At 30.9% G+C, this 25,468-nt stretch overlaps 3 protein-coding genes across 6 annotated transcripts in view; 2 read left to right on the top strand and 1 right to left on the bottom strand.

Moving 5' to 3' along the window:
* Positions 1-1,595: 1,595 nt before the first annotated feature.
* LOC124422109 (LHFPL tetraspan subfamily member 2 protein) lies at positions 1,596-19,579 on the bottom strand. The gene is made up of 6 exons (XM_046958120.1): positions 18,981-19,579; positions 5,737-5,925; positions 4,964-5,236; positions 4,781-4,894; positions 4,409-4,650; positions 1,596-4,321 (listed from the first exon to the last, which is right to left on the bottom strand). Exons 2-5 carry the CDS (start codon positions 5,864-5,866, stop codon positions 4,508-4,510), a joined length of 660 nt encoding a protein of 219 aa, XP_046814076.1. The 5' UTR covers positions 5,867-5,925; positions 18,981-19,579; the 3' UTR covers positions 1,596-4,321; positions 4,409-4,507.
* A 1,926-nt stretch (positions 19,580-21,505) lies between these two features.
* Positions 21,506-23,602, top strand: LOC124422106. Its single transcript, XM_046958116.1, has 7 exons — positions 21,506-21,522; positions 21,597-21,740; positions 21,867-22,046; positions 22,130-22,207; positions 22,293-22,495; positions 23,037-23,146; positions 23,214-23,602. Exons 2-7 carry the CDS (start codon positions 21,631-21,633, stop codon positions 23,358-23,360), a joined length of 828 nt encoding a protein of 275 aa, XP_046814072.1. The 5' UTR covers positions 21,506-21,522; positions 21,597-21,630; the 3' UTR covers positions 23,361-23,602.
* A 149-nt stretch (positions 23,603-23,751) lies between these two features.
* Positions 23,752-25,468, top strand: part of LOC124422110 (putative gamma-glutamylcyclotransferase CG2811) — an 8,349-nt gene continuing 6,632 nt past the window's right edge. Inside the window, exons 1-2 of one of the 4 annotated variants that reach the window (XM_046958123.1) lie at positions 23,752-23,968; positions 25,182-25,370. In XM_046958123.1, the coding sequence (XP_046814079.1) occupies positions 23,861-23,968; positions 25,182-25,370 (297 nt within the window). In that variant the 5' untranslated portion in view covers positions 23,752-23,860. The remainder of the gene's footprint in view (positions 23,969-25,181; positions 25,371-25,468) is intronic. The other 3 variants (XM_046958124.1, XM_046958122.1, XM_046958121.1) reach the window with 3 other exon arrangements.

Below are 25,468 nucleotides of genomic sequence, written 5' to 3'. Positions count from 1 at the left end.
TGTCTCAGAAAATCATAAAATACATTAATACGCATATAAAATGTCTTTAGTGAAATGTTAAGCATCTCGGGATGTATCGACGAAAATTTTATGAATTTGTTATTATAATGTTGACGATAATTCATCGATCAATTTGTAAATGTTGATTGCAGAAAAGCAAAGATTATATAGATTAAGTTTTAAGTCAATCCCTCAACGTGATTTTCTACATTTTATTCTATAGATTATTATGATACTTTTGAAACAGACGAATTTAACAATAGTCATGATCGCCTAAAGTTATATATAATTTAGTTTTCATAAATTTATAAATTTGCATTGCCAAAACGTTCCAATGTTTTATGGCAATGCTTTTCTATATATATGTATCTCTAACGATTATAATTAATTTAATATTTGCATATAAACAATACAATTTAATATAAACATACGTGACACAATTATCGAATATCTCGGGAAATAGTAACTAAAATAGGTTTTCTACGAGTATATTACATATGTACTAAACATATGATATATGTACTAAATCTATATATGCTAAAGAAAGTTCTTAGATCGTTTAAATGCCGAAACCTAAAAACACATCAATAAGTCAGACGTGAAACATAGTTATGTAATAAATACCGCACGTTAAAATAACATTATAATTTAGATCTTAAAATGCGGGCAATAATACTAATCAATTAATTAATCAATTAAACGTTTATAATTAAATAATCAGGATAAAGTTTGCGTTATACGACGTATATATATATATATAAATATATATATATATATATGTAATTTCAACAGTTGTTCCAATTGTTAATTATTTATTACGTTTGCCAGATAGTTTCTTTCTTTAACAAGCCGTCAATAAAATAGTAGAGAGAGAGAGAGAAAGAGAGAGAGAGAGAGAGAGAGAGACCTAGTTTACAAGATTGTAAAGAAGAGTAAAAAAAGATTCCTATTACTTCTATACCATTATTAATATATGTAATAATTATTTTTATTATTATTGTACGACTATATAATGCTTTTTTTTTTTTCATCGATTATTGACTATATTTTCTATCGATTTAACGTATAAAAGAATTCATCGATCTTTGAGAAAGACAACATTACATTTTCTATATGTATTCAATATATATATATATATTTTTTTTTCTTTTTCTTTTTCTTTTTCTTTTTCTTTTTCTTTTTCATTCAAGTGAGATTCTTTTCTCCCAAAATGTATTGTATATTTCGTTAAGATTATCCTTTTTTATGCGGATGTAAGAAAAATGAAAAAATAAGGAAAGAAGAAAAAAAAAGAAAGAAGAAGAAACGTAATAATACGGCTGATATTTCATTTGCGTTTGAAAATATTTTTCTTGTCGATTATTTTTACAGAAATTATTTTTACATATATCACGTAAATGAACATATATACATGCGAATACAAATGGACCGTTAAAACAATATGTATTTGTTAATTATATATATATCGAAAAAGAGAGAGAGAGAGAGAGAGAGAACGCAAAGAAAAGCATTAGATATAATATCGTTGCATTAATCGCTTACGAAGGACAGATCAATATTGTTCGCTTTAATTTTTTCATTTTATTTTTTTCTTGTTTTTTTTTTTTTTCATTTCTTTTTTTTTTTTTAATCGATACGACATTCCGACGCATAGAGAGAATCCTAAAGATCTCTTTTACGATTTAACTATCGATCGCACAAACGAAGCGATAAAATCAATCGCAGTGTTATACCTAAGAATACTCAAGACGATATAATGCTACTCTTACGATTATTGACAGAACGATACGCGTATATATATATATATATATATATAAAAAAGAAAAGAAAAAAAAAATAATAATAATAATTTTTGCCAATCCCGTTGTTTGCTCGTTTTCGATAATTGTCAATTACATTACCTGGCTATTTTCAGATTTGTATATAAAAAAAAAAAGAAAAAAAAGAAAAAAAAAGAAAAAAGAAAACAAAAGCACCAAAAAAAAAAAAAATGAAAAAAAAAGGAGAAAAGAAAAAAAAACGGAAGCAAATTTATTCGCGTAATTTATCCCATTGTTGATTCCCCTTGGTGCCTTCGTTATTATATATCTGTATACGTATAATCGACTGACAGCTATTATCTTAAAAGGTATTCATCATATAATTTATAATAACGATATAATATAATAGATATCTATCAGCGAATGCATCGTAAGTAGATATATTCAAAATGAATTCCTTTTCGATATTTGTCGGAAAGTATAGGTAAACGAAAAGATAAGGAATTAGAAAGCTTCTGGAATGAAAATTTCGCCTCTCTCGTTTGTCGATTTTTTCTACTTATTATTATTATTATTATTATTATTATTATTATTATTTTCTTTCCTTTTTTTTCTTCTCTCTCTTTTGTCACGTTCATCTATATTGTTTCCTCGTCCCGTTCGTATCGTATTAAATGAAATTAAAAACGAAAATTTTCATTAGAATATATTTCAACGTAGCGAGAACGTCGAATTATTATTATTGTTTTTCCTTTTCTTCTTTTTTCTTTCTTCGATTTTTATTTTTCATTTTTTCTTTTTTTTTTTTTTATTTTTTTACGAGATTGCATCTCACTCGTAATTGTATATAAGCGTTAGCGTGGAAGAAGATTCTGTTTTTTTTTTTTGTTTTCTTTTTTTTTTGTATGAAATGTGAATATATATTACGGATATGAATGCGTATATGACGTTAATCGAGATTGTATCGCGTAATTTAGTTGAAATAATATTTGTATATTGATCCTACACGATTTGAAATCGTCAGACAACATGTATAACGTTTCCTCGATATATTTTACAAACATTGATAATATAGATAATTTACAATTAGTAATTTATATTGAATATAATCGCGCGTTTGCTTCTTTTCTTCTTCTTCTTCTTCTTCTTTCTTCCTTTTATTTTATTTTTCCTTTTTTTTTTTTTTTTTTTATTCTTTTCTTTTCTTTTCTTTGTCGATTAGAATTTTCAAACGCAAATATACAAGGAGATGCCTCGATAGATATCATGTATATAAATCGCGAATAATTTAATATGGCTCGTCGTACATTAACGACTCAATTCGGTGAATTTTTTATTTTTACCTTTTTTTTTTTATTTTTCTTTCTTTCTTTTTTTTTCTTTTTTTTTTTTTTGTTTTTCTTTTTTTTTCCCTTATATTTTTTTCTCCCTCTTTCTTCTTTTCACTTTGTAGTCGTCTTATCCGTCGTAAAAGTCTGATAGGATAAATCGAAGACTACGAAAGTATAATACATACATACATGGATACGTAATCGTAAGAATAATATCAAAAATAATATTTCCAATGTACTTTATATGTTTGTTATTGGCGAGCCAAGTTGACAGAAAGGAATGTCGATTGATCGTCGTTTGGCTCATTGTTATTTCGTACGAATAAATACATAACTGCTTTAAGGATCGATCAAATTTGCATTTCTGTCTTTTCGTGCCTTGAATCAATTTCGTAATAATTGCTTGTGTCTTGGCTAGAAGATAAAAGATTAACCAGGGGTATGTGATTTTCGTTGCGATCGCTCATGGCAGGCAGTACGGAATTTACGATGATAGTTTTCTTTATATATATATATATGTATGTATGTATGTATATATATATATATATATATATATATATGTATATATATACAAACTTACATCTTTCAATTTCAGGGTCAAAACCGATGCGTAAAAGTAAGAAAAAGAATTGGTCGTATTTATTAAAAATATTGCGCAGAAGTTACCACGAGATAACATTTTCTCGACTCTTATGTCTTTGTAAAATTGTAACACTCGAAATAAATAGACTGTTTAAAACTTATATTATTTTTTAATCGTTATTATTAAATCATATTAATTATTAATTACAATAAGGAATAAAAATAAAAAGATTTAATAAAATAGGAATTGCATGTTTCAGTACACATTTCTTAATTTTTTTATTTCTTAAAATTGTATATAGCTTTCTTGTAAGAGAATAAAAAAATATATCTATGTATATACACTAACTTTATTACAAATCTGTATTATAAATGTTACATATTCTAATGAGACTTCAAATCATCCACCATGTATATAATACTTTAAATGAATATCGTATACAATACACACATTCGTATATCGATTAATATCGAACATTATTTTCGAAAGATATCCTACGAATAAGTACTCGAAACGTTCCTGTAGAAAAAACGAAAGCAATAATAATAATAATAATTATGCTTTCTATATTTAATGTCAATCACATAACTTGTCGCTTGGTCCCATAATAGGTTTTTCTTTTTTTTTTTTTTAAATACACGAGGATTCTGAAACATTAATTTATTCATTATTTTAAAATTAACTAACAATACGTCAATCGAATCGTTCGATAAATTTCAATGTGCATATTATACCTTAATAGAATATCCAAACAAATATCACCATTTTTATTTTTATAATATTTTTAATGACATCTCTTTCTTTTTATTTATTTTTTTCTTTTTTCTTTTTTTTTAAGCCAAACATATTAGCGTCCTGCCCTCGTTCATCTTATCTTGAACCTTATCACTTGCCGTCGATTTTTCGGCTTGTCCGCTGAGCATAGCCGCCGCAAAAGTTAGGCCAGTACCTATTACGGCACTATAAAAAGCCCAACCTAAAATATGTTGTGCATAGTTATATGACAGATGTATATATATATATATATATCGATTGAGATTTCATAGGGAAAAAATAAAAAAAAAAAAGAAAAAAGGAAAGCAAAAATATTGTTTCATTGTAATAACCGAGAGTACAATCCCCTAGATGAAAGGCATCAGCTTCTGGACCGCAAATTCTTCGTACCCTTTCAGCACCCCATCCAGCGGGATACAAACTCAATCCGACTAAGTAAAGTATTCCTATCAAATTGTTTAAATATATAAATAATATATCGATAATAAACGTAATAAATTAAATAAAATATTTACCGGCTATTGCTTGTGCCACACCAGCCAGATCAAAGATACTCTTTCTTCCGATACTCTGAATACAGCATCCGATAAGAGCAGCCAATACGGTCATCGTCATCACGGCCAAACCAAAAGATATGAAGAAGAGAGAAGCTTTCCAGAATCCTGGAAAGACTGAGGAATGCGTCGCAAATCCGTCAATGTTGAAATTAGCACAATGCGTTCTTCCATATAATCTTGTGCAACGATTGAAGATTCCAACCGTCGGCACGAACAATTCCGTGCCATTTTCTACAAAATAATGACGGATAAAAGAATATTTTATCTTCACACACATATATATATTTATATTTATATATATAGATATGTGTGTATAACTTTTTCTTTTCTTTTTTCATAATAATTAAATTTATAACAATTATAATAATAATAATAATAATAATAATAATAATTATAATTATAATAATTTGAAAACAAATATACAATATGTTTATCGAACGAAATTTATTTATTAACTTATATATATATATATATATATATATATATATATATATATATATATATATATATATATGTATGTATGTATGTATGTATGTATGGATGATTTGTGTTCAAACGAAAGAAAAATTGTCTCGTAGGATATTATTATTATTATTATTATTATTATTATTATTATTATTATTATTATTATTATTATTATTATTATTATTATTATTATTATTATTATTATTATTATTATTATTATTATTATTATTATTATTATTATTATTGACGTAATGGCAGAATCTTACTCGTGTCCTTAATCGTGTGCGGTCCGACGAGCCATTTCGGGGTAAGGAGTGCCGATAAAACGGCCATTAACGCCGCTAAAGACAGAAGCGTCCAGAGGAGACTGCGACCAGTGACTATAACATAGCACATGCTGCCGGCCGAGAATAATATTCCGTTTTATGCCATCCTCTTTGGACGATCTTAGTTTCCTAAAAAAGAAAAAGTATCTTCTTTCTAATTCGTTTCGATGATAAGAATAGTATAAAAAAAAAAAAAAAGAAAAAGAAAAGGAAAAAAGAGGGGGAAAAAAATCCACGAGAAAAAGGGAATAAAAGAATAAAAGAAAACGACAAAAATGAATTTCTCTCTTCGAAAAAAAAAAAAAAAAAGCAAAGTCCAGATTAATCTTTTATTATTTGTTTCATTTTTGAAAAAAAAAAAAAAAAAAAAAAGGAAAAAGTCTTTCTTAATATCATTACATACGTAACGTAACACGTCTCGAGTTAATTACCAACGAACGTGAGCGAAGTGTCGGTCACACGTCACTTAGAATTAATGCTGATTTATGAGCAATCCGCTTTATGAGCTATTTTGTCTTTAACCTCTCTCATCCTACTTCACCTCTACAGTCACTTTTTTACTCTCTCTCTTTCTTTCTCTCTCTCTCTCTCTCTGTTAAAAATGTTTTTTCATTATTTTTATTTTATAACATTCGTCATATTAATTATAAGAAATTACGAAAGCAATTTAGGAGATACTATTACGTTGTATCTCGCTTCTGTTCTGACATAGTATCAGAAAGGGAAACACAAGTTTTTGTATATATACGTATGTATATATGTACATAATATAATTTGATTCGTGAGAGTAGGTACTGAGTTTCGTACGACCGCGTAAGAATAAATACCATTCACATATTATTCTTAGAAAAGCAATGGACCTTCCTCTTTTGCGGTTTCTCGAAACGATAACGATTATATTATAGATCATGTTTTGATCGTTGGATTCGATGAAATTTTTCTTTCTCTCTCTCTCTCTCTCTCTCTCTCTCTCTCTCTCTCTCTCTCTCTCTCTCTCTCTCTTTCACACACACACACACACTCATACATAGATTAATTTATCGTTAATGAAATTTATCTTTTCATATAAGATCTAAATAAGCATTGAGTAGAGAAGAAAGTCGATCAAAAAAAAATCGATTTACTGTTTACAATCAACGAGAACATTTAATTCAAAAACAAACAAAACAAATGAGATTTTCATTCATACATTTAGAATATTTTACTCTATTCTTCATCCTTTTTCCTTCTATTTCCATTTAACCGAAAACCTTTTAAGTAATTGATAGTTTTTTACTCTTCTCTCTGAAAACATAAATTACATTTAATGTTTCGACTATTTCGTTCATATCTTAGACGCATGAATTAACTTATCTCTTGTTAACCCTGACATACCAATATACTTATATCATTAAAGAGAAAAATAGAGAAAGTTTATATCTATAGGATATAAGTAGTTATCTCGCAATAGTCTAATGCAATTTGGGTCGTTAACTTTTACTTTTACTATCATTAAATCCCTCATGAGAATTTTCGAAGGTTTACGGTTGGTCTTTATCGAGTACCCTTTCTTAATCCATTCATCTCTCTCTCTCTCTCTCTCTCTTTTTCCCTTTCAAGATGGATCAAGAATATCGTGACCTCCTTTTTTAACTCCGTCTATAGATATTCTAAAGAGAGTGAAAAAAAGAAAGAAAGAGAGAGAGAGAGAGAGAGAGAGAGAGAGAGAAAGAAAGAAAGAGAAAGAAAGAGTCAAAAGTGTGGGCGAAGGTTTCTCAGCAAGTTCGAGCAAGAGCAGCACGTGTTTGTTGCTCTGCTAACAGCATTTCTCAAGAAGATACTCTCGCAGCTTTTCTTAGGAGCCGCCGCCGCCGCCGCCGCAAATTTAATCGCCTTCGTGTTCTGCACGTCTCGTGCTCTTAAAGGCAAAAAAAGAGCAAAAGAAAAGAAAAAAAAAAAAAAGAAACAACGAAAGGATCCTCTTTGATCCTGAACCGCAATGTGGCAAATCGGTCGCGCTGACGTAGCCATCGGTCGTCTATGTGATCATGGACTTTTGAAAGGCGAAACGAGAAAGGATTTTTCGTTACCCCCCTCCCCCTCCCCTCTCCCTTCCTCCCATTATTTTTCTCATCTCTCCTTTAATAATATTCCCTTACCCGTCATCCTTTTATTTGATATCTAACGTATATAAGTAACAAGTAAATAAATAGGTGGATATTTATTTTCCTGTAGTTCTTTTAGATAGACATCATTGACGACGATGTCGTGTACGAAACTCTTTACGCTTACATACGATTATTACGAATTGCGATAGCGCGCACGCAATACCCGTATCCCATTTAAAATTCGTTGAAATTCTTTTCGATCGTTTCTTCAAAAAAAAAAAAAAAATAAAAAAATAAAAAAAAATAAAATAAAACAAGAATATATATATATATATATATATATATATATATATTTAAATAGCCCAGATCCTCGACGTTCGAAAAATGATTAAAGTTAAATGAAATTTATGCGTTAGTTACAATTCATTCCGATTAGCGACTATCATTATGAATAAATGTATCTGTGTATATATATATATATATATATATATATATATATATATATATATGCTAATTAACATTTATAAGAGAACAAAAAAAAATAATAAAAGATAAAAATATAGAGATTACATTGAAATTCACAAAGAGACAACATACAGGCGCGCACAGAAGTACATGCACGCGCGCCCGCGTTTGTCTCTGACAAGATGTCTTATACGTCTATACAACGGTTCACCATTTCCAATCAGTTTTCTAAGATCTTTGAGAATTAAGCTAATTTATATTCTCCCATTTCACGGGTATTTATCTCTCGAATCCGAGTGCCCTGTCTATGTAATTAACGGACGACGGTCAAATCAACGATCCGTGAGAAAGGAGAAGAAGGCGAGTATAAACGAGCGCTTGATGATGCCAGTAAGCAAACGCGTCGTGCGTTCGTTCGTTCATTCGTTCGTTCGTTCGTTCGTTCGTTCGTTGCTTGGTCGAAGGGTTCTTCGTTGTGACCGATGTAGAAAAGGGACTGACGATTGGCCCCTGTATCTTTCCCCTTTTATTTTATTCTTTTCTCTTTTTTTTCCTTCCCTTTTTTTTTTTTCTTCTTCTTCTACCATCCGTCTACATCATTACCACGTGCCGCGTCTATCGCGGTATACGAAAATCAAACTCTTGTGCTTTCAATTTTTTTAATCTATAAAAAAAATCAAAGAAAAGAGAAAAGAAGAAAAAAGAAAGAGAAATTATTATAGTAGTAGAAAATTTTTCGTCGTAAAAATTATTCGATAAAATGTCGATATTACGAATTCGTTTTTCTATCGCAATCATAAAATTGCAAGATCACTTTGACCTTCTTCATGATTCGTTTATTAGATAAAATATATCACCTCCTAATTCGTCTTCTTACGTAGATATTTAAGATTTAAGATTTAAGATTCATCGTTATCGCCGATATAAAAGAATCGCCGGACTTTATCGATAACTTTCTTCGCGGAGGAGGAAAATAAAATAAGTATAATCATATTTAAGTCGAATAACGAGAGATCTCTTCGTTACATAATCCTGAAGTAAACGTAGAGAGCCCATCTGCAAGGCAGCTGTCCGACAGGTGTTTCTCTCTCTCTCTCTCTCTCTCTTTCTCTCTCTCTCTTCCTCTCTTTTTTCTTTCTCTCTCTCTTGTTCGGTCACTCTTCCTTCGCGAGAGTTACTCTTTCCCTCTTTTTCATCTTTCGTCCTTATCCTTTCCTCCCTCCCTCTCTCTCTCTCTCTCTCTCTCTCTCTCTTTCTTTCTTTTCCATCCTCTAATATATACACACGTATATGCATGTAAATATGTATGTATATATGTATGTATCTACCTGAGAGCCCTTCGGCTCCCATCGGCCAACCGATTTTATACCGAATGATTTATAGCGATTTCAGCCGGTCGCCGTGCGTTCGATTATTATTATTCCTCCTGCTCGTCGTCGTTCCTCCCGTCGAGCGCACTCTTCGCACTCTGAACGTTGAAAACGAGCGTACATTTTATAACTCTTTCCTTCAGAGAAAAATATCGACCTGGAAGGAAAGGATCGACTTGTATATCTACGTCCACACATACATACATACATAAATACATGTACGTATATATATATATATATATATATATATATACATGTGTGTGTGTGTGTGTGTGTGTATTGGTATGTGTAGGTAATATGTGTATACTTTGATACCTGCTGCGTTCGTCCCTACTACTCCGATTAACCGTAAATATACTCTGGCATTAATGCCATTGTCGTCGATTAGATTACTTTACAGCCCCTTTCAAGTAACCACCCGTATGGAAGAGGATATTCTTTCCTTGGTGTACAACATGCAGGTGTACCAACGCAAAAAGTTTTACGATCCTTTCGTTATTATTTCTCCGCTATTGATTTATCAAAACGTTAAGACGTGAAATGATATATATATATATATATATCATGTGTGTATGCGTGTGTGTGTAACAATTTCTTTCAAGGATGATTTCTTACAAATTAATGTCATTTGTCTGTCGGACGATGAAAGAAACAATTTTATTATTTTTCTTTTCTTTCATTCTCTCTCTCTCTCTCTTCTTTTCCTCTTGCTTTTTCTCTTTTTTCTTTCTTCTTTTTTATTTTTTCTCTCCGAAGGTTTACCTTCGTTATTTAAAATGAAAATAGATCTAAAAATAGGTCGAATGTAAGAATGAAAAGGAAAAGGAAAAGAGAAAAGAAAAAAAAGAAAAAAGGAAAACAAAAGGAAAAAGATAAGGAAATAGACAAAGTGCAAAAAGAGAAATATATTATCCAGATAAAGTTGATTGTCCATTTATATCGAGAAATTCATGCACTTGATAAAATATTACTACGATGTACACATGTACGTAGTAACGTGTGTTACCTACTATACCTAAGTTCGATATAATTAAGAATCGACTACAACGATGACTACGACTACGACTACGACGACTACGACGACGACGACGACGATGACGACGACGACGACAATGATGACAATGATAACGACTACGACTACGATCTAAAGGCTAACGGTGATTTCTCTGCATCGAAGAAACGGCAATTAAGATAATCGATGATCGATTTAAAACGCCACACATACATCTCCCTACTCAGTTGATGACTCTCTTTCTCTCTCTCTCTCTCTCTCTCTCTCAATCTCTCTCTCTCAATCTCTCTCTTTTTCTTCTTTTTCTCCTTTTATCTATTTCTTACTCTCACGGATTAATCTACGATCCTTATTCGATCTTTTATGCTCGATTTATGTTAGATCAAGAGGGTTTCTGGGTCGACTCGTTCCGGAGAGTAGTAGTTGGCCCGGATTCCTGATTTTGCATTATTGAAGAAGAAAATGAAGAAAAAGAAGAAGAAGAAGAAGAAGAACCGTGAAAGAAATCATGATGAACGAATAAAAAGAGAAATAGAGATAGATAGATAGGAAGATGGATAGAGAGAGAGAGAGAGAGAGAGAGAGGGAGATTGTGAAAAAGATGATTATAGGAAAAGCGTAAATTTATTCGCATTGGAATGTATAGGAATTGTGATTGGTCGAGAAAAAGCAAGTTGCGTTTCCGCAACTGTAGTCGTTAAATTTGCTGGACGCGTCGTTTACCAAGAACTAATCAACGAGGCTCGACATCATCTGACTCTTTATCACACCGACAAAGAGAGACAGAGAGAAGGGCAAAAAGATAGAGACAAGGACAAAAAGACAGAGAGACAGACAGACAGAGAGAGAGAGAGAGAGAAAGAGAGAGAGAGAGAGATAGAGAGAAATAGATTCCTCACGAATACGCGACGTTTCGCAATCGGTTCGAACGGAAGTGGTGTAGTAACCCACAAAGGTTCACAAGGTACGGAACGATTTTACATTCCGTGGGTGTCGTCTCTCCCTTTTATCCTCCATCTTTCTTTCTCTCTTTCTCTCTCGTATCGTTCTCGCTTCTCTTCTTCTTCCTCTTCTTCTTCTTCTACTGGTTCTTCTTATTCTTCTTATTCTTCTTTCTCTTCTTCTTCTTCGTCTTCTCCTTCGTCTTCGTCTTCGTCTTCTTCTTCTTCTTCTTCTTCTTCTTCTTCTTCTTCTTCTTCTTCTTTCGTCCAACTCCTCTTGCTTGCTTCGAGGAGACCGGCATAGCCAGTCGCTGTGTCATCGAGCCTCGATACATCATAAATATAAATTAGTCGAGACTTGCACGCGTGTGTGCGCATAAATGAGATTGTATGGATGAGCGCGCACGTGTACCGTATATGCAAAGCCATTTGCCACGCACGCACGCGTATCTTTCTCTCTCTCTCTCTCTCTCTCTCTCTCTCTGTCTTGCTCTTTATCACTATCTCTCTTTTACTTCTTCCTTCATTTTATATCTATTATACATATTAAATCGCTAATCAGTATGTCTTTTCTTATATGATCTTTCTTATCCTTGTCCTTTATAACCATTTAACATTTAACATTAGAAATTAATAGAATTATTTCATTTTCTTCTCATCTATCTGATTATTCTATTTTCTTTTTCTCTTTCCTTTTCTTTTTTTCTTTTTTCTTTATTATAAATTATTATCTTATATCATCGGTCATGATTTTGTTTAAATGAAAATGATATTAAAGTTACTCCAATACAAAGAACGTAAATAAATCGTGAAAACGTCCTTCGACGAGTCATCGATGATGCTGCTTCTTCTTCTTCTTCTTGTTCTTCTTCTTCTCCTTCTCCTCTTCTGGTCATTGACGCCTAGACACGAGGGCTCATGGCGTTTCTATGATTTCAATGCGTCATAAACGTAAATTGGCCGACGAACGAACGTGCCTGCGCAATCCGAACGTCTAAGCGAACGATAACTATGATCGAATATATCGATAGTTCCATCCTCTATCACGAAATTTTCTAAAGAAAATCTTTCCAACTTGGACTTCGTATTTTTCTTTCTCTCTCTCTCTCTCTCTCTTCTCTGTCTCTCTGTTTTTTTTTGTTTCTTAAATTCTTCGTAAATAATTTAAATATACAGTTCATTTCTCTCGTAATTATTTCGTCGAAAATTAAATATATCATAATTTTATATAATTTTATATTACATGAAATTACATATATTATATATTATTCATAAAACTACACACGCATATATATATATATATATATATATATATATATATATATATATATACGTATGTGCATTAAGTGAGTCACGTTTGATTAAAAAAAAAAAAAAAAAAAAAAAAAAAGAAGAAAAGGAAAGAAAGCAAAAAGATAAATAAATAAAAAATTGTCAAATATCTTATAATATATGTATTATACGTCAAAGTTCAAAATATACGTATCCTCGGAGTTATTTCCTCCGGATTCGCGTTGGTCGATAAATTCTTTACGATTCCTCTCGTTGAATCCTTTAGAACGACTATAAATAGCTTTAAACGGCGACAAAGATAAGAAATAATGGGTCACTTTCGAGGATACTCATTTACTCTAAAAGACAATAGTACGTTCTAATACTTTGTTTATTACATTCATTATATATTTATCTGTTATATACAAATATATTCATGTATCTTCGATATGATTGAGAGACAAACTTGATAAAAGAAGTTGTGATCGTTCTTTCATCGAGATAAAGATCTTTGCGAATTTGTATTGATAATGATTAACGCGATCGAACATATATATATATATATATATATATATATATATATATATATATATATATATATATGTAATACAATACTTCTGAGGCTTGGCCTTTTCCCCCATCCTTTCAACCATCTCAAAAATTATAACTGTAGGCTCTAACAACAACAGTATCTATACGTTACCTTACTTATATATAGGGTGTACGAGAAAATAAGATTCTATGCCTTGGAAACGTTGTAATTCATTTCTGAACGTTTCGTGTGAAAAAAAGAAAAGAAAAAAAAATTAAAAAAAAAAAAAAAAAAAGAAAAAAAAACAAGAAATATATTTCGCTTTTTTTTTCTCCAACATTTTATTGCAATAAATTTAAACGATATCTACATATTTCTCGATATGGATACGTATGTACGAATGTATATATATATATATATATATATATATATATATATAAATGTGTGTATGTGTGTGTAAAATTTATACATACATGCATATATATTAAATATATATGTATATTCTACAGGCTGTATAAAACGTTTGTTATTCACTGCGTTTGAAACGTAGAAAGCGGATATATTTATACGGATATCGGTTAGACATTTTAGCGATTCTATTCGTGGCACCAGTACCATAACGACTATTCCTGCTTTCTGGTTTTCAGGGAACGTATTACCAGAAACGATTACGAATCCATTCCGCAGAGAGATAGCGACGAGATCGTTTTAAGATCCTTCTGGCAAGAGTCCGTTTCTTGGTACACGTTTCGTCGTTTCTCTATAGCTGCAATGGTGAGAGAAAGAGAGAAAGACAGAGAGAGAGAGAGAGAGAGAGAGAGAGAGAGAGAGAGAGAGAGACTCTGGTCGCATCGATGTGCACCCTAATCGAGATATTAGAATGCATCACGTTATGTTACCCAAACGATTCCCGCCGACATTGTTGACGTATGCTGGATAGAAAATTGAAAATAGTCATAAAACCGATGATTAACATATCATAAATTTGTCTCATAAGTCTTTTTTTGTCTTTTTATTGCTTTCTTTCTTTTTCGTGTTTTTTTTTTTTTTTTGTGATACCTCTTCGAAATATATTTCTTAAATATTTAGATTAAACGAACGGTGTCATTTTATTTGATACGATCTGTTCAATGTTTTCAATTTTCATCGACCCTCTCATATTTTGAGACTCATCCCTCTCTCTCTCTCTCTCTCTCTCTCTCTCTCTCTCTTTCTCTTTCTCTCTTGCAAGAAGTCTACCGGAGTCTAGGGGAAACTAAAATAACGAGCAAAATCAACAGATTCGATGTTTCACCGTACTGGTAGGCAGCAATGACGCAGGCGGTGGGTTCAAAATCGGGGACGCTCGGTTGGTTCAATGAACTCTGATGAAAGATAAGAGTACGACCGATTCAATTTTCTTTTCTTTTGTCTTTTCCTTTTTCTTTCTTTCTTTCTTTCTTCCTTCCTTTCTTTCTTCCTTTCTTTCTTTCTTTCTTTCGCCGTTGTCTTCTTCTTCTTCTTCTTCTTCTTCTTCTTCTTTCAAGGATATTCGTCCCACGACTCTCTTCGTTATTCTTCATTCAAAGGCTTTCGTCCATTTTTGTGTTTACTTTGCGAACGTAGACGGCGTACGAAAGTTTCCCTTTAGCTCGCTAACTACCTATCTTGTTGCAATTAAAATGCATCGCCCGTGATCGTTTGAGCTTTGCTACGAGAGTGACTGAGCGAACGACTCCGAGTATGATTATTTACAAAAAAAAAAAAAGAAAAAAAAAAAAAGGAGAAGCTACCGAATAAGCTTAGATATATCTATGTGTGTAGACAAGAGAACAACGAACGTCACAGTTCGTTTGTGTAACTCGTACGGTTACGAAGTTTACGATCCAAGATAATAAAAAAAAAAAAAAAAAAAGAAAAAAAAGAAAATCTTAGAAATGAGAAGATCTGATAAGCACCGAATGATATATGCTCGCCTTGTTATGTGTCTCCATGATGTAATACCTTTCAAAAATTTTTTTCCTCCTTAATTTTCGTCTAAAATTACGTATAATTATTACGGCATAAGTTCCCTCTCGAATTATTCTAAACGATCTATACGATCTATACGACTAATGGATTACTAATGGATTATTAATGGTTACGATCGTTATCGTCGAATTTTGATAACAGTCCGAGTATAAAACGAGTCGCGGGGGTGATGGTCAGTGAAAAAAGGAAAAAAAAGAAAGAAAAAAACAAAAAAAGAAAAAAAGAAGCGGGAGTCTATCTTTTGTTCGACGAGTCGTTCTTCGGACACAAGTCGCCCGCATTCCTTCTATGGGTACACAAAAAGAAAAAAAAAAGGATTGCCCCCTCCCCCATCGCCGCCCTCCCACAACTCTTTCTCTCTCTCTCTCTCTCTCTCTCGCATTCGGTTTCCTTTTTTTCTTAAAAAAAAAAAAAAAAAGAAAAAAAGAAAAAAAAAAGAAAAGAAAGAAGGAGAGAAAAAACAAAATGGAAAGAAAAGAAAAACAAACGAAAAAGAAGAGGTGAATTTACAAGCCCGGCACGCTCGTAATGTAGTCGGCTCTGGCAGTCGAAACTAAACTCGCATCTGGAAGTACGATTTGATCTTCGTGGGGACGCTTTTTTATAACGATTTATCCTTTGTATGCGTTTCCAACAGTCGCGGCACGATCGTACTTCTCCGCCCTCCTTCCTCCCTCCCTTCGTCCCATCCCTAAGGAATGTTATCCATCGAAAAGTTTAAATAACGATTGATTAAAATCACGAAATAATTCGTAATGATTATTGACTTGTCAATGCGTCGTCGTTCAACGTATTGCCTATGTAACTCTATCATCTAACACTTTCTTCGTAATAAACGAAAGAATAGAAAATAAAGAGAGAAAAAAGAAAGACGTGGAAAAGGAAAGGGAAAAGAAAATAGAGACCACGAAGAAAAAAATAAAGAGAGAGAGAAAGAGAGAGAAAAGAAATGGAAAGAAATTACATCGAAAAGATATTTCAATACTCTCGCGAGAATCTTATCTATTTATTACGAATTCGAACGTCGCCAAAAATCTCTCCGTATGGCATATCGTTCTCGATATCGTTTATGGTGATCGTATTAAATGTTGACTTGAATCGATCGGCAAATATGGGAAAACATAAAGTATGCCCTGTGCATGGAACGTGTCTAGCCATTAAACTAACCCAATAAGGTAGTTCTCTAACATACGTAGATAGATACGTGCTCGTCGTACGTGTATGTAATACGAGATACACAACTATGAAGACCCTGAATCGAGACTACGTTTGCGTGGGAAGCTGAATACGTACTACGAAATCACGATTCTTACCGATCGGAAGTAAATCGGTTCGAATGTGAGTGAGGGAAGTAATGATGGTGGGGAGAGGGAAGGAAACGTATTCCCCCTATTTTCTTTTTTTCTTTTTTTTTTCTTTTTTTTTTTTTTTTTTTTTTTTTTTGGTAAATTTATCTTATGTCCTTATTATCTTTTCTTTTTCATAAATAAACCTGTTTCGATCTATCGACACGATAACATATACTTTCTGACGCTAAACACAATTTCTGTTTTTTTTTTTTTTTTTATTTCTTTTTCTTTTTTTCTTTATGCCATTTTCAAACAACGAAAAGATTTTCAAGCTTTACGATCCAGCTGCTAAGTTGATACGTACTATTTTTATACATACTAATTTTGATTCCTTTATCCTTCCGGATCGAACGTAAATCGATTGGATTTCGAATGGAACGAGGGATGGAGAGGGAGAAGGGAGGGAAACGTATCCTCCCCTTCCCTTTTTATAATTTATTTTTTAATCCTTATTATCTTTCATTCAAGAAATAAATGCATTTCGATCTTTCGACAATATGAATAATTTTGGCATCAAACAGAAATTTTTCTCATCTCAATGCTTCTCGTACGCTAAGAAGTAGATTTTCAAGTTTTACTTGATCGCCTATGAAACGCTGATAAGTATTACGAAATTACGAATCTTACCGATCGAAAGTAAATCCATTTGAAAAAAAGTGATGTCGAGGTATTGGAAAAATGGGAGGATCGGGATCGGGGAGGAGACGTGTATTTCCATTAAATTTATCTTTTATCTTTCTTATCTCTTCTTTCATAAATGTATTTCGATCTTTCGTTACGATAACATTATTATTTCGGTACTACAAATAATCTATTTTTAATGGCTCGAAAAAATATCAAGCAGATTTTTAAGTTTTACGATCAACGGCGAAGCACAAAGAAAGAGTCAGAGTCTATTAAATTCAACGGTGAAAGGAATTCGTAGGAAATGCCATTTGAGTTTCGGCTGAATCATAAAGAGAACGTTGCAAAGGGTCCGAATCGAAATATTTCTGTGAAAAAGAGTTGTTAGTAAAAAAAAAAAAAAAAAAAAAAAAAAAAAAGAAAAAAAGAAAAAGAAAAAAAAAAGAAAAAAAGAAAAAGAAAATTAAGAAAAAAGAATTTCCATCAATCTTTTATTTATATCAAATATAAATAAAGAATTTTTTATTATATCAAATATAAAAGATTTCACGCGTTATTCATTCGTTATTCGAAATTAATTTGACTCCACGTGAATCAGACCCAAACTATGCATATATCTGATTTCACTGATGGGACAATTAATCAAACGATAAGACAGACGTAATTTTTGAATTTTCACCAAGGTTATTACGAATGAAATGAAGGAAAGAGAAATTTTTCAAGTTAAAAATATATTAGGAAAGAATTGATATCGAAATGGTTATTACTCGAATAAATTTGTTAATTAATTGTTTCAATCAAAATTAGAACTTATTTTAGCGTAATAGCTGCAACGAAAATGAATATTAACGTGAGTTATGTTCTAACAAGTGGGGTCGGTCAAAGTGCGAGTCATCTTTCGAAAAAAAAAAAAAAGAAAAAAAAAAGAAAAAAAGTCTAAGAAAGGGACGAAACCCTAAACCGTTCGACGAGATGCATAATTCATAGCGCTGACCTGGTATTACGATGCTGCCTGACGGTACGATGTAAACACTCATAAATTCATAAAATTGATAGACGTTGCTGTTCACATGAAAAGAAAAGAAAAGGAAAAGAAAAGAAAAGAAGAGAGGAAAAAAAAGAAAAGAAAAACAAACAAAAAATGCAAAGTTTATATTACGTGATCGTAATATTCGATATCGATGAAGTTCATACGAAAATTGAGATAATTATCATCAAGGATTTGCCAAATGACAAATTAATTGTCGATGGAACGATTTCAAAGAAGAAGAAGAAGAAGAAGAAGAAGAAAAAAAAAAGGAAGAATATTTTTTTTCTCCCCGTCTTCTAATCTAAAAGTGAATGTTCAAGATGTCCTTTTTTTTTTTTTGTTTTCTTTCTTTCTTTCCTCTTTTTCTTCTTCTTTCACAAAACTCATTGTTATTTAATATCATACACGTTAGATTTTAATAGCGACGATTTCAAAAAAAAAAAAAATATCGAATTAGAAGAAGCGCATTAAATTAATAGAAAAAGAGCTTACCTTTTATGAATTTCACACTGTTTAAGATCCCTTGATAATCCAAACAGAAGACGAAGAAGACGAAGAAGACGAAGAAGAAGAAGAAGAAGAAGAAGAAGAGGAAGAAGAAGGAACTTTATCTTTCACCGGCACGATTTTACTTAGCGACTGAAAATCGAGGAAGATAGAGAGAGAGAGAGAGAGAGAGAGAGAGAGAGAGAGACAGACAGACAGACAGAGACAGAGACAGAGAGAAAAAGAAAGATACAGAGAGAGAGTGAGAGAGAGAGAGAGAGAGAGAGAGAGATAAAGAAAGAGAGAGAAAGAGAAAGATCTCTTCTGTCAGATCGGAAGGATCCACAGGAGCGTGGATACCAAAGCGTCACGAAGCGACACGGTCCGAGCGCTGAGCTAAACTGAAGAGAGTAGTTGTGGCCTCGAAGAGCGCCGTTACAATGTAGCGCAAACTCGACGAGCATGAAGCTTGGCATAAGGGCTACCGCCGAGCGACAGCCTGTTCTCGGCCGTCAAGTCATTTTTTTCTTTTCTAAAAATACAAAAAAAGAAAGAAAAAAGAAAAAAATAAAGGAAAACCCCTCCCGATCATCATTCCTAGGTCCAACGTTCTTTTTTTCTTTCTTTTTCTTTTTCTTTTTCTTTTTTCTCTTTATTTTTTTTTCTTTTCTGTTTTTTTTTTCTTTTTTTCTTTTTCCTTTTTCTTCTCCTTTTTTCTTTTATTTAACATAACACACATGCGATGAACAGTTTTAATCTTTTTCATAATTAAAATATATAATGGAAATTTTGTGTAAAATAATATTATACAAAGTGATCTAATCTAAATTAATTATATACGGACGTTAAAATTTTTATATAAAGACGAATCGCTATCATTCTATGATATACATGAAGAATTAATAAATAGATCGATGATCTAATTCGTAAAATAAAAGTTGATTACGATTATTCACGACGAAAAAAGAATTAAAAGAAAAAAAGATAATAATAATAAAAGTTCAACGCGTTTACAATTTGTATGTATATAATTAACATATAAAAAAAAAAAAAAAAAATCAAATTGCAAAATTTCGATGCCACTAATATTTTCAATGGTATGATGCAGTGGGTAGCCATCATAAATGGCGTCCCTTTAGACCATAGTGAAGCCTTTGTAATAATCATCCCCCTTTAACTTTTCGGAATATCGTAATTACGAACTTTAATCTCATAAATGACGATAATCAGTCGAAGCATCGAGTGATATTCACGAAATAAGAGGGAGCAAAATTTCAAACAAAAGAATGCCGGGAGAATATTATAGGGTAGTAAATATCGTTCGATACTTTTCTTTCTTTTTTTTTTTGTATATATAGCTTTTCCTAGTATACACTTCATTGGGGTTGTCCCTTATCCCAGGCGTTTTCCTAGGCGTCAAATTACATCGTTCTTGCCATAAGGGCTAGCTGACTAGGCGCCAACCTTCCCTTCGAATTTATTGCTTCTATGAAAAAAAAAAAGAAAAAAAAAAAGAAAAAAAAATCCCTAAATGAACGTCAAACGTTACACCATCGTAAATTAATCATTCTCGCATATATACGTATAGTATCGATTTGTCGAATTTCGTTAATACTATAATATGAAGTTGTTTGTTTATTGAATGACATCGTTAGGATTTATCGTAAATATTTATATTTATATACGTTTCGTACGTAATATTAATATTAAAATATTAATCAATTTTTTACAGTGATAAAATATGGCTGAAAAAAAGAATAAATATTATTTGTCGATGAAAGAAAAATCCATGTCGGTGAACAGTACGTATGTAATAAATATTTCAAGAATTAATATGATCTGTAAAATAAAGTCGATTCGGTCGATTAAATTATTTCTGTTCTTTTTTTCTTTTTTTTTTTTTTTCTATTTAATTTTTCGCTTTCTTTTTTACTTATTTCTTCTTTCTTTTGTAGATGAAACGTCAAGGTTATCGCAAGTGAATTTCTTAATGGAATTTTTATTACATTGCAAGGAATACGAGATCGGTTGTTCACCTAAATTTGTGGTAAATAATAAACGAGAAAGGGGAAAAAAATGAATTGATAAATATAATGACTAAGGAGGAACACTTAGAGAAATTATTTTTAGATAAAAAATGGTACGACTGACGTGAAACTAACACAACAATTTCCTCAGCTGGAAGGAATCATTTCGATAACAGATCCTAAACAAATATTAGCGTAGCTTCATTATTTTCGCACGAACTTTACCGGTAATATTTCACCGTAAATCGATATCTAAATATAACGATATATTTCTTTTCTATTTTAAGAACAGAGAACGAAGTGGCTGACCCTATTTTTTATTTAACTTATGAAAATCCAAAATTATTGGAAACTTTGACAAAATTCGAATGCAAAGATAAGTCATATCAATATCTTTACAAGATAATACGATTTTAATATATTTAATAATTTCTCGATATTATACGACAGGAAGTATCAATTTATATTTTGGATGCTCTTTATTCGACATTAAAAAATTATCGTACACTAACTGTATTAAGGTGAACATAATAAAAATTCATAATCTCATATTTTACGATTATCAAAATAAATGAATAACTTTTACGTTCGATAGATTACCAAATTGTGGCATAAATGCATACGGTATTATGCAAATATATTGCATGCTTATGGATTTCAATTGCTTGAGAGATTTGAATTTGGATGGAAATCCAAACGTACAAGAAAATTATCACTTGTTATGTAAATCTGTTGGAAAGTAGGTGAACATTTAAATATTATCGCTGATATATCATATTAAATGTTATTATTTGATTAAAATAAAGCCTATACTTTTTTTTTTTTTTTTTTTTTTTTTTTTTTTTTTTTTTTTTTTTTTCTTTAGCTTGTCATATTTATCTTTGCAGTTTTGCAAGATAACAGATGAAGGAGTTAAAAAAATAGCAGACGAATTGCAATACGCTGATCCACCTAACGAACCAAAATTGTTAGCTCTTAATTTAGCAAATAATCGTATCGGTGATCCAGGAGCATTAGAAATTGGACGGATGTTACGAACAAATCGGTACGAGAGAATTTTTTCTCCCCTGATATTAAACTCAAATGATTTTAACAAATTGAATTATATTTTCTTAATTCCAATTGCAGTTCTGTTCAAAGTCTGATCTTAACAGGAAACAGGATATGCGATGACGGTGCCAGTTTGATAATCCAAGAACTTAATATGTTAGTTCAAAAGCACGATTATTCTATCAAAGAATTTTAATAATGCATATTCAAGAATTTCTATTAACTTTTTATTACAAATCAGGTCAAAATTAACGCATAACGAGATCGTGGATCTTCGTAGACGTAGATTCGATGCTTTGATATTACGAGAAAAAAAGTTAATCGATTTAAATCAAAGGAACCAAAATGAACTATCTAAAATTATTGAAGATTTACCGAACTTGGATATTTTACAGACGAAAAGGAACAACAAGGTTTCGAAAAAATCGAATAAATCCAAAAAACGTATGAATTACATAAATATATCAACATTTTAATAACTACATTCTTTGATATATATATATATATATATACATACATACATAAATGATCTCGCTATAGTCTCGCTTTCGAATAGTTCTTCCAAGATAACGGTGCAAGAAAATTCTAAAAATATATCCCAAGTTCCAGTAAGTTTCTCTTAAAAAAAAAAAAAAAAAAAAAAAAAAAAAAAAAAAAAAAAAAAAAAAAAAAAAAAAAAAAAGAAAAAAAAAATGATTCTACTAAAATTCATTACACGCGATATTGCATTGTTCTATTTTTCTTTCTTTTCTTTTTTTTTTTTTTTTCTTTTCCTTTAAGACGTCGAAAAAAGATTCACCCATAGAAATTGATCATCCTTTTGGCAAAGAAAGTACAGCTACTGGAGGAGTCATAAGAACAAGTGGAAATTTTGTATTAAAACATTTAAATATTAGTTGTATGTATTATTATATTATTAAAATTGATACGATTAATTAAAGAAGAAGAACAAAAAAATATATATATATATATTATTATATTACAGTTAATCATTTATCTGGTGTAATTATTAAGCAATTATTAGCTTGCTTACGTTATCAGACTTATATGATGTTGAATGATACGAGCAAAGGCCTCCTTTATGTAAGAATAGAGGTAATTGTCTTTCATAATCGATTTACCAACGAGTCAATTATTACAAAACTTTCTCTCTTAATATCAGGGAAATGAGTTTAACCAAGAGGATGAAAAATATTTAATTGAACTCGAAGAAGTCTTACGGTACAGACAAGCTGGCGAATATTTGTCTCGATCCGAAGATCTAGAAGATTCGATTATATCGGAAAACGATGATCTATTAGGAAAATGATTAATTCATTTTCGTACGAGTGATAACGTTGAAAGAAAAAAAAAAACAAAAAAAAAAAAAGAATAAAAAATAGAAAATTAGGTAAGGGAAAGAACAAGCAAAAAAAAAGGAAAAAAAAAGAAAAAAACAAAAGAGAAAAAGAAAAAGCAAAAAAGGAAACATCGGACACGCGACAACGAGGGCGAACGAAATTAGGAAGAAGAAAAACAATGACGATTATTTGGATGACGAGGAGAAAAAAAGAAAGGAGAAAAATTTCTTTCAAATTCGAAATGTGATTGGCGGGAAATACAAAGTGACGTGATTCGTGTATACTTGCTCGAAAGATCTTATCGAACGAACTTAGAACTGTTGACTTCCCACGAGTCGCTGACCGACAATATTCTCTTACATATACAGAGAGACGAGTTTCGCTTTAAACGCGTTCTTTCTATCGCCTTTTCCTAACGTCTCGTACACCTTTCATCGATAATATCTATTATAAAACGTCTTAGAGAGCTATGATCTTTCACGTTGCATCGACCGCCATATTAACGAACATCTTTATATTGGAACTTTATTCAATATATACTTACAACACGATGATCGATTCGAACTTTCTAAACGAGGTAATTTTCATTCATTTTTCTTATCTTTCGATGAATTCTCCTTTTTTTTTTTTCCTCTCTCTCCTCGTTTCCTTTTGCTTTGTTCTTTTTTTCTTTTCTTTTGTGTTTCTTTTTCCTTTTTTTCCTCGCTTTTCTTTTTCTTTTTTTTTTTTTGTCTTTTCATTCTAACAAATATAAAAAATATTTACATAAATATACAAATATATAAATAAATAAATAAATGAATAAAATATAAAATTCTTCTTTGCATTCCTTTAAAAGTAATTTAACGATAAAGTGTAAAATAAATGATAACGCAAATGTGATTACATTTTCGAACGAAAAAAAAATTATATATATATATATATATATATACATATATTTGCATAAATACGAAACGTACGTGGCTATTTTTAAATACGTATACATATATTCATGTGCGCATATATATATATATAATATATATATATATACGTGAATTTTCATTCGACACTAGCGACATCTGTCGTATAATATATGGTATTATAAAATACTACTGGATTCACGTGAACAATATCGTCTTAGTGTGCCATCGTTCATTCTCATCTTTCATGTCCAATAAAATTCCGAATTGACTCTTTGTAGTATTATTTTCATTGGAATATAACCAAAAATACAACGTATTGTATATCGACTATTACTAATCCGACATTTTAACGTTTATCAAAGTCATAAAGGGACGTGAGTTTCGTTCGTCAGAAATATAACGTAAGATAAATTTTAATCATATTTATTATCACGATCTTTACATTTTATTTTATTTCATTTTATTTTATTCTTTATAAATATATATATATATATATATATATATATATATATATATATATATATATTTTTTTTTTTTCTTCCTCGTCGTACGCAGTGACATCTGATAGACGTAAATAGAAATGTGTTTTTTGTTCGGTTCAACTTTACCCATCAAGTTAATTATTTATGATACTTCAAGATAAACGTCATATTTGTATTGCCTTGTGCGTGTTAATTTGTGTAATATTTAAACGACGTTTCATTTAAAATACTTTAAATGAAATAATTTAAAAGGATCGAAAAAGTAGAAAAAAAATAATAAATAAATAAGAAAACACACGTAAGAGAAAGAGAGATAGGAGGAGGGTAGAGAGAGAAAAAGAGAGAGAGGGAGAGAGAGAGAGAGAAGAAATATTTAAGAAAGAAAATGTACGAAAATCTGTTCAAGAATCCTTTGCATCGTATATTCGTATATGGAACTTTGAAGAGAGGAGAACCAAATCATAAACTCATACAGGATACGGCTAATGGATATGCAAAATTTCTTGGAATTGCTAGAACTACGTCATCTTATCCATTGATAATTGCTACCAAATACAACATTCCATTTTTACTGAAAAAACCAGGAATCGGTCATGTAAGTGCAAACTTATTATTACTATTATTATTATTATTATCATTATTATAAAGAAAAAAAGGAAGAAAAAAAAATTCAAAATCAAGCTCGCCAAAAAT

This window comes from Vespa crabro, chromosome 2, assembly GCF_910589235.1.
Source record: "Vespa crabro chromosome 2, iyVesCrab1.2, whole genome shotgun sequence".
Lineage (NCBI taxonomy): Eukaryota > Metazoa > Arthropoda > Insecta > Hymenoptera > Vespidae > Vespa > Vespa crabro.
This window is presented reverse-complemented; position numbering and strand designations above follow the sequence as displayed.